General features: G+C 61.4%; 1 protein-coding gene across 1 annotated transcript; it reads right to left on the reverse strand.

Moving 5' to 3' along the window:
* Positions 1 to 4,900: 4,900 nt before the first annotated feature.
* LOC144590778 (nuclear factor 7, brain-like) lies at positions 4,901 to 5,370 on the reverse strand (the record flags this gene model as incomplete). Its single annotated transcript, XM_078395200.1, has 2 exons — positions 4,901 to 4,996; positions 5,086 to 5,370. Coding segments are annotated over 2 exons (381 nt in total), but the record flags the coding sequence as incomplete, so codon positions are not given.
* Positions 5,371 to 10,041: the final 4,671 nt, after the last annotated feature.

Below are 10,041 nucleotides of genomic sequence, written 5' to 3' on the forward strand. Positions count from 1 at the left end.
GTGGCCCAGCCCGGTGAGTGTGGCCCGGCCCGTGTGGCCCAGCCCGGTGAGTGTGGCCCGGCCCGTGTGGCCCAGCCCGGTGAGTGTGGCACCGGCCCAGCCCGGTGAGTGTGGCCCGGCCCGGCCCGCTGAGTGTGGCCCGGCCCGTGTGGCCCAGCCCGGTGAGTGTGGCCCGGCCCGGTGAGTGTGGCCCAGCCCGGTGAGTGTGGCCCGGCCCGGCCCGGTGAGTGTGGCCCGGCCCGTGTGGCCCGGCCCGGCGAGTGTGGCCCGGCCCGTGTGGCCCAACCCGGTGAGTGTGGCCCAGCCCGGTGAGTGTGGCCCGGCCCGGCCCGGTGAGTGTAGCTCGGCCCGGCGAGTGTGGCCCGGCCCGCTGAGTGTGGCCCAGCCCGTGTGGCCCGGCCCGGCGAGTGTGGCCCGGCCCGGTGAGTGTGGCCCGGCCCGCTGAGTGTGGCCCGGCCCGTGTGGCCCAGCCCGGCGAGTGTGGCCCGGCCCGGCCCGGTGAGTGTGGCCCGGCCCGGCCCGCTGAGTGTGGCCCGGCCCGTGTGGCCCAGCCCGGTGAGTGTGGCCCGGCCCGGTGAGTGTGGCCCAGCCCGGTGAGTGTGGCCCGGCCCGGCCCGGTGAGTGTGGCCCGGCCCGTGTGGCCCGGCCCGGCGAGTGTGGCACCGGCCCAGCCCGGTGAGTGTGGCCCGGCCCGGCCCGCTGAGTGTGGCCCGGCCCGTGTGGCCCAGCCCGGTGAGTGTAGCTCGGCCCGGCGAGTGTGGCCCGGCCCGGTGAGTGTAGCTCGGCCCGGGGAGTGTGGCCCGGCCCGTGTGGCCCAGCCCGGTGAGTGTGGCCCGGCCCGGCCCGCTGAGTGTGGCCCGGCCCGTGTGGCCCAGCCCGGTGAGTGTGGCCCGGCCCGGTGAGTGTGGCCCAGCCCGGTGAGTGTGGCCCGGCCCGGCCCGGTGAGTGTGGCCCGGCCCGTGTGGCCCGGCCCGGCGAGTGTGGCCCGGCCCGTGTGGCCCAACCCGGTGAGTGTGGCCCGGCCCGGTGAGTGTGGCCCGGCCCGTGTGGCCCGGCCCGGCGAGTGTGGCCCGGCCCGTGTGGCCCAACCCGGTGAGTGTGGCCCAGCCCGGTGAGTGTGGCCCGGCCCGGCCCGGTGAGTGTAGCTCGGCCCGGCGAGTGTGGCCCGGCCCGCTGAGTGTGGCCCAGCCCGTGTGGCCCGGCCCGGCGAGTGTGGCCCGGCCCGGTGAGTGTGGCCCGGCCCGCTGAGTGTGGCCCGGCCCGTGTGGCCCAGCCCGGCGAGTGTGGCCCGGCCCGGCCCGGTGAGTGTGGCCCGGCCCGGCCCGCTGAGTGTGGCCCGGCCCGTGTGGCCCAGCCCGGTGAGTGTAGCTCGGCCCGGGGAGTGTGGCCCGGCCCGTGTGGCCCAGCCCGGTGAGTGTGGCCCGGCCCGGCCCGCTGAGTGTGGCCCGGCCCGGTGAGTGTGGCCCAGCCCGGTGAGTGTGGCCCGGCCCGGCCCGGTGAGTGTGGCCCGGCCCGTGTGGCCCGGCCCGGCGAGTGTGGCCCGGCCCGTGTGGCCCAACCCGGTGAGTGTGGCCCGGCCCGGTGAGTGTGGCCCAGCCCGGTGAGTGTGGCCCGGCCCGGCCCGGTGAGTGTAGCTCGGCCCGGCGAGTGTGGCCCGGCCCGGTGAGTGTGGCCCGGCCCGGCCCGCTGAGTGTGGCCCGGCCCGTGTGGCCCAGCCCGGTGAGTGTGGCCCGGCCCGTGTGGCCCAGCCCGGTGAGTGTGGCCCGGCCCGTGTGGCCCAGCCCGGTGAGTGTGGCACCGGCCCAGCCCGGTGAGTGTGGCCCGGCCCGGCCCGCTGAGTGTGGCCCGGCCCGTGTGGCCCAGCCCGGTGAGTGTGGCCCGGCCCGGTGAGTGTGGCCCAGCCCGGTGAGTGTGGCCCGGCCCGGCCCGGTGAGTGTGGCCCGGCCCGTGTGGCCCGGCCCGGCGAGTGTGGCCCGGCCCGTGTGGCCCAACCCGGTGAGTGTGGCCCAGCCCGGTGAGTGTGGCCCGGCCCGGCCCGGTGAGTGTAGCTCGGCCCGGCGAGTGTGGCCCGGCCCGCTGAGTGTGGCCCAGCCCGTGTGGCCCGGCCCGGCGAGTGTGGCCCGGCCCGGTGAGTGTGGCCCGGCCCGCTGAGTGTGGCCCGGCCCGTGTGGCCCAGCCCGGCGAGTGTGGCCCGGCCCGGCCCGCTGAGTGTGGCCCGGCCCGTGTGGCCCAGCCCGGCGAGTGTGGCCCGGCCCGGTGAGTGTGGCCCGGCCCGCTGAGTGTGGCCCGGCCCGTGTGGCCCGGCCCGGCGAGTGTGGCCCGGCCCGGTGAGTGTGGCCCGGCCCGGTGAGTGTAGCTCGGCCCGGCGAGTGTGGCCCGGCCCGGTGAGTGTGGCCCGGCCCGGCCCGCTGATTGTGGCCCGGCCCGTGTGGCCCAGCCCGGTGAGTGTGGCCCGGCCCGGTGAGTGTGGCCCGGCCCGGCCCGCTGAGTGTGGCCCGGCCCGTGTGGCCCAGCCCGGCGAGTGTGGCCCGGCCCGGTGAGTGTGGCCCGGCCCGCTGAGTGTGGCCCGGCCCGTGTGGCCCAGCCCGGCGAGTGTGGCCCGGCCCGGCCCGGTGAGTGTGGCCCGGCCCGGCCCGGTGAGTGTGGCCCGGCCCGGTGAGTGTGGCCCGGCCCGGCCCGGTGAGTGTGGCCCGGCCCGTGTGGCCCGGCCCGGCGAGTGTGGCCCGGCCCGGTGAGTGTGGCCCGGCCCGGTGAGTGTAGCTCGGCCCGGCGAGTGTGGCCCGGCCCGGTGAGTGTGGCCCGGCCCGGCCCGCTGAGTGTGGCCCGGCCCGTGTGGCCCAGCCCGGCGAGTGTGGCCCGGCCCGGTGAGTGTGGCCCGGCCCGCTGAGTGTGGCCCGGCCCGTGTGGCCCAGCCCGGCGAGTGTGGCCCGGCCCGGCCCGGTGAGTGTGGCCCGGCCCGGCCCGGTGAGTGTGGCCCGGCCCGTGTGGCCCGGCCCGGCGAGTGTGGCCCGGCCCGGCCCGCTGAGTGTGGCCCGGCCCGTGTGGCCCAGCCCGGCGAGTGTGGCCCGGCCCGGTGAGTGTGGCCCGGCCCGCTGAGTGTGGCCCGGCCCGTGTGGCCCAGCCCGGTGAGTGTGGCCCGGCCCGGCCCGGTGAGTGTGGCCCGGCCCGTGTGGCCCGGCCCGGCGAGTGTGGCCCGGCCCGGTGAGTGTGGCCCGGCCCGGTGAGTGTAGCTCGGCCCGGCGAGTGTGGCCCGGCCCGGTGAGTGTGGCCCGGCCCGGCCCGCTGATTGTGGCCCGGCCCGTGTGGCCCAGCCCGGTGAGTGTGGCCCGGCCCGGCCCGGTGAGTGTGGCCCGGCCCGTGTGGCCCGGCCCGGCGAGTGTGGCCCGGCCCGGTGAGTGTGGCCCGGCCCGGTGAGTGTAGCTCGGCCCGGCGAGTGTGGCCCGGCCCGGTGAGTGTGGCCCGGCCCGGCCCGCTGATTGTGGCCCGGCCCGTGTGGCCCAGCCCGGTGAGTGTGGCCCGGCCCGGCCCGGTGAGTGTGGCCCGGCCCGTGTGGCCCGGCCCGGCGAGTGTGGCCCGGCCCGTGTGGCCCAGCCCGGTGAGTGTGGCCCGGCCCGGTGAGTGTGGCCCGGCCCGGCCCGGTGAGTGTGGCCCGGCCCGTGTGGCCCGGCCCGGCGAGTGTGGCCCGGCCCGGTGAGTGTGGCCCGGCCCGGTGAGTGTAGCTCGGCCCGGCGAGTGTGGCCCGGCCCGGTGAGTGTGGCCCGGCCCGGCCCGCTGATTGTGGCCCGGCCCGTGTGGCCCAGCCCGGTGAGTGTGGCCCGGCCCGGCCCGGTGAGTGTGGCCCGGCCCGGCGAGTGTGGCCCGGCCCGTGTGGCCCAGCCCGGTGAGTGTGGCCCGGCCCGGTGAGTGTGGCCCGGCCCGGCCCGCTGAGTGTGGCCCGGCCCGTGTGGCCCGGCCCGGCGAGTGTGGCCCGGCCCGGTGAGTGTGGCCCGGCCCGGTGAGTGTAGCTCGGCCCGGCGAGTGTGGCCCGGCCCGGTGAGTGTGGCCCGGCCCGGCCCGGTGAGTGTGGCCCGGCCCGTGTGGCCCGGCCCGGCGAGTGTGGCCCGGCCCGGTGAGTGTGGCCCGGCCCGGTGAGTGTAGCTCGGCCCGGCGAGTGTGGCCCGGCCCGGTGAGTGTGGCCCGGCCCGGCCCGCTGAGTGTGGCCCGGCCCGTGTGGCCCAGCCCGGCGAGTGTGGCCCGGCCCGGTGAGTGTGGCCCGGCCCGCTGAGTGTGGCCCGGCCCGTGTGGCCCAGCCCGGCGAGTGTGGCCCGGCCCGGCCCGGTGAGTGTGGCCCGGCCCGTGTGGCCCGGCCCGGCGAGTGTGGCCCGGCCCGTGTGGCCCAGCCCGGTGAGTTTGGCACCGGCCCGGCCCGGTGAGTGTGGCCCAGCCCGGTGAGTGTGGCCCGGCCCGGCCCGCTGAGTATTCTCACCACCTTGACCGTAACATTTGTCCTGTGCATTTTTATTTGCTTTGACAATTCAATAGTTTGTCTAAATGCTTCTGAAATGTCGAGAGGGTAATCTTATTACCCATTAATCCTCTACCCCTCAATACAATACCCTGCTTTCCTTTTCATCTGCCCTTTAATTCCTATTTATCCGTCCACCATCCACTTTCCCAGGGATAATTTTACAGTCCCCGATTGACCATTGAACCAGCGTGTATTGGGGACGTGGAAGGAATTCGACGCGGTCACAGGGAGAAGGCGTGAACCACACGGGCAGCACCCGAGGTCTGGATCGAACCCGCTCACCAGAACTAGGAGACAGCAGCACTACTTGTGTCACTGCGCTGCCCTGTTATTACACACGTCACAGGGATCAAACCTGCACAAGATCAGGAAATCGAAACTTAAAAGCCTCACCAGAACTCCAGAAATCTTCTCTTTCTGTTGCTGCTCCATTTGCTGGATCTCTGATTTATATTTTGTGAGAGACTGGATGGAAGTTTTCACCTGATCCTGCAAATGTGTTTGGGAATCAGAAAATTAAATTGTTGAACAATAAAGATGGAAATAAAATGATGCGTTTAAAATCGGTTTGCATTTACCTTGCATATTTGAACAGCTTCTTTAACCGGCATAAAGCTGTGAGACTTGTGTTCCCGCGAATCACGACAAACCAGGCAAATCAGCTTCTTGTCAGTTTCACAAAACAGCTTCAGTTCTTCCTGATGTTCCTCGCAGTGAAGTTTACTTTCCTTCTCTGTCCGATTCAGGCTCAGTGTTCGAGCTTTCTCAGCCAGTCTCGCCAGGGCCCGACTAACCCTGAGGGTGCGGTCTGTAAACTCCTCTCTACATTCCGGGCAGGAGTTTCTCTCCTCCCTGTCCCAACTCTGTGTGATACAGGAGCGGCAGAAGTTGTGCCCGCACTCCAGTATAACCGGATCGGTGAAGAATTCCAGGCAGATGGGACAAACTAACTCCTCCGTTAAACTCTCGACCTGGTCTTTCGCAGCCATTGTAACTCCGCCACTTCCTGGTTCAAAACGCATTCCCTTTGGCGCAGCTGCTGAATCCTTGCAGTATCGGGGCACGGCTGAGGGGAGGCGGAGCTCAGCCCCGTCAATCACAGCCCTGACCAGCAAGTGGATGCTATTTGATACAAGCTGCCTGTAAATTTCATTCCCTTAAACTAAAGGGAGAGAGGGAGAGAGAGAGAGAGAGAGAGAGAGAGAGAGAGAGAGAGAGAGAGAGAGAGAGAGAGAGAGAGAGAGAGAGAGAGAGAGAGAGAGAGAGAGAGAGAGAGAGAGAGAGAGAGAGAGAGAGAGAGAGAGAGAGAGAGAGAGAGAGAGAGAGAGAGAGAAACATAGAAACATAGAAAATAGGTGCAGGAGTAGGCCATTCGGCCCTTCGAGCCTGCACCGCCATTCAATATGATCATGGCTGATCATCCAGCTCAGTAGCCTGTACCTGCCTTCTCTCCATACCCCCTGATCCCTTTAGCAAAAAGGGCCACATCTAACTCCCTCTTAAATATAGCCAATGAACTGGCCTCAACTACCTTCTGTGGCAGAGAATTCCACAGACTCACCACTCTCTGTGTGAAGAAATGTTTTCTCATCTCGGTCCTAAAAGACTTCCCCCTTATCCTTAAGCTGTGACCCCTGGTTCTGGACTCCCCCAACATCGGGAACAATCTTCCCTCATCTAGCCTCTCCAACCCCTTAAGAATTTTATATGTTTCTATAAGATCCCCCCTCAGTCTTCTAAATTCCAGCGAGTACAAGCCCAGTCTATCCAGTCTTTCCTCATATGCAAGTCCCGCCATCCCAGGGATTAATCTGGTGAACCTTCTCTGTACTCCCTCTAAGGCAAGAACGTCTTTCCTCAGGTTAGGAGACCAAAACTGCACACAATACTCCAGGTGCGGTCTCACCAAGGCCCTGTACAACTGCAGCAGAACCTCCCTGCTCCTAAACTCAAATCCTCTTGCTATGAATGCCAACATACCATTCGCTTTCTTCAGTGCCTGCTGCACCTGCATGCTTGCTTTCAATGACTGGTGCACCATGACACCCAGGTCACGTTGCATCTCCCCTTCTCCCAATCAGTCACCATTCAGGTAATACTCTGCTTTCCTGTTCTTGCCGCCAAAGTGGATAACCTCACATTTATCCACATTATATTGCATCTGCCATGCATTTTCCCACTCGCCTAATCTATCCAAGTCACTCTGCAGCCTCCTAGCATCCTCATTGCAGCTAACACTGCCACCCGGCTTCGTGTCATCCGCAAACTTAGAGATATTGCATTCAATTCCATCGTCCAAATGATTAATATACACTGTAAATAACTGGGGTCCCAGCACTGAGCCTTGCGGTACCCCACTAGTCACTGCCTGCCATTCCGAAAAGGACCCGTTTATTCCTACTCTTTGCTTCCTGTCCGCCAACCAATTTTCTATCCACCTCAAAACTGAACCCTCAATACCGTGTGCTTTAAGTTTGTACACCAATCTCCTATGTGGGACTTTGTCGAAGGCCTTCTGAAAGTCCAGATATAACACATCGACTGGTTCTCCCTTATCCACTCTACTAGTTACATCCTCGAAAAATTCTATAAGATTCGTCAGACATGATTTGCCTTTGGTAAATCCATGCTGACTTTGTCCGATGATTTCACCACTTTCCAAATGTGATGCTATCACATCTTTAATAACTGACTCTAGCATTTTCCCCACTACCGATGTTAGGCTAATTGGTCTATAATTCCCCGTTTTCTCTCTCCCTCCCTTTTTAAAAAGTGGGGTTACATTAGCTACCCTCCAGTCCTCCAGAATCTAAAGAGTTTTGAAAAATTATCACTAATGCATCCACTATTTCTGAGGCTACTTCCTTAAGCACTCTGGGATGCAGCCTATCTGGCCCTAGGGATTTATCTGCCTTTAATCCATTTAATTTACCTAACACCACTTCCCGACTAACCTGGATTTCCCCCGTTCCTCCATCTCATTAGACCACCGGTCCCCCGCTATTTCTGGCAGACGGTTTATGTCTTCCTTAGTGAAGACAGAACCAAAGTATTTGTTCAATTGGTCTGCCATCTCCTATGATCAATTCACCTGTTTACGACTGCAAGGGACCTACATTTGCCTTAACTAATCTTTTTCTCTTGACATATCTATAAAAGCTTTTGCAGTCTGTTTTTATGTTCCTTGCCAGTTTTCCCTCAGTCTATTTTCCCTTTCCTAATTAAGCCCTTTGTCCTCCTCTGATGGATTCTGAATTTCTCCCAGTCCTCTGGTATGCTACTTTTTCTGGCTAATCTGTATGCTTCATCTTTTGTTTTAATACTATCCTTGATTTCCCTTGTTAGCCACGGATGCACTACCTTTCCTGGTTTGTTCTTTTGCCAAACTGGGATGAACACTTGTTGTAGTTCATCCATGCGACCTTTAAATGCCTTTCATTGCATGTCCACCGTCAACCCTTTCAGCATCAATCGCCAGTCTATCTTGGACAATTCACGCCCCATACCCTCAAAGTTACCTTTCTTTAAGTTCAGAACACTTGTTTCTGTATTGACTTTGTCACTCTCCATCCTAATGAAGAACTCTACCATATTATGATCACTCTTGCCCAAGGGGCCTCGCACAACAAGACTGCTAACTAACCCTTCCTCATTACTCAATACCCAGTCTAGAATGGCCTGTTCTCTCGTTGGTTCCTCGACATGTTGATTTAGAAAACCATCTCTCAAACATTCCAAGAAATCCTCTTCCTCAGCACCCCTGCCAGTTTGGTTCACCCAATCTATATGTAGATTGAAGTCACCCATTATAACTGCTGCACCTTTAGTGCATGCATTTCTAATTTCCCGCTTGATGCCATCCCCAACCTCACTACTGCTGTTAGGTGGCCTGTACACAACTCCCACTGGCGTTTTCTGCCCCTTAGTGTTTCGTAGCTCTACCCATATCGATTCCACTTCCTCCAAGCTAATGTCCTTCCTTTCCACTGCTTTAATCTCCTCTCTAACCAGTAACGCTACCCCACCTCCTTTTCCTTTCTGTCTATCCCGCCTGAATATAGAATATCCCTGGATGTTGAGCTCCCAGCCTTGGTCACCCTGGAGCCATGTCTCCGTAATCCCAACTATATCATAATCATTAATAACTATCTCCACATTTAATTCATCCACCTTATTACGTATACTCCTTGCATTGAGACACAAAGCCTTCAGGCTTGTTTTTACAACTCTCTTACCCCTTGTACGATTATGTTGGAAAGTGGCCCTTTTTGATTTTTGCCCTGGATTTGTCTGCCTGCCACTTTTACTTTTCACCTTGCTACCTGTTGCTTCTACCCTCATTTTACATCCCTCTGTCTCTCTGCTCCAGCTCCCATCCCCCTGCCACATTAGTTTAAATCCTCCCAGACAGCACTAGCAAACACTCCCCCTAGGACATTGGTTCCATTCCAGTTCAGGTGCAGACCGTCCTGTTTGTACTGGTCCCACCTCTCCCAGAACTGGTTCCAATGTCCTAAAAATTTGAATCCCTCCCCCTTGCACCATTTTTCAAGCCACGTATTCATATGAACTATCCTCCTATTCCTACTCTGACTAGCACGTGGCACTGGTAGTAATCCAGAGATTATTACCTTTGAGGTCCTACTTTTTAGTTTATTTCCTAGCTCTCTAAATTCACCTTGTAGGACCTCATCCCGTTTTTTACCTAAATCGTTGGTGCCAACGTGCACCACGACAACTGGCTGCTCACCCTCCCCCTTCAGAATGTCCTGCAGCCGCTCAGAGATATCCCTGACCCTTGCACCAGGGAGGCAACATACCATCCTGGAGTCTCGTTTGCGGCCGCAGAAACGCCTATCTATTCCCCTTACAATTGAATCCCCTATCACTATAGCCCTTCCACTCTTTTTCCTCCCCTCTTTTGCCGCAGAGCCACCCACGGTGCCATGAACTTGGCTGCTGCTGCCTTCCCCTGATGAGCCATCTCCCCCAACAGTATCCAAAATGGCATATCTGTTTAGGAGGGAGATGACCGCAGGGGACTCCTGCATTACCTGCCTACTGCTACGCTGGCTAGTGGCCACCCGTTTCCTTTCTGTCCGCTTATCTTTTACCTGTGGTGTGGCCAACTCACTGTACGTGCTATTCACGACCTTCTCAGCATCGTGGATGCTCCAGAATGAGTCCGACTGCAGCTCCAACCGTTCAATGCGGTTTGCCAGGAGCTGCAGCTGGACACACTTCCTGCACATGTAGTCATCAGGGACACCGACAATATCCCTTTCTCCCACATGTTGCAGGATGAGCATTCCACGGGGCCAATCTCATCTGACATGTCTTACCCCCAAATAAAATAAAATCCCTCTTAATCCTTTAAACTGTACCTTTACTAAAAAGCACTGTACGTTTAACTCACTGAACCCTTAACTTCCTGAACCCTGAACTCACCGAACCCTGAACTCACTGAACCCTTAACTTCCTGAACCCTGAACTCACCGAACCCTTAACTTCCTGAACCCTTAACTCACCGAACC

The sequence above is a fragment of the Rhinoraja longicauda genome, unplaced genomic scaffold (assembly GCF_053455715.1).
Source record: "Rhinoraja longicauda isolate Sanriku21f unplaced genomic scaffold, sRhiLon1.1 Scf000313, whole genome shotgun sequence".
In the NCBI taxonomy this organism is placed as follows: domain Eukaryota; kingdom Metazoa; phylum Chordata; class Chondrichthyes; order Rajiformes; family Arhynchobatidae; genus Rhinoraja; species Rhinoraja longicauda.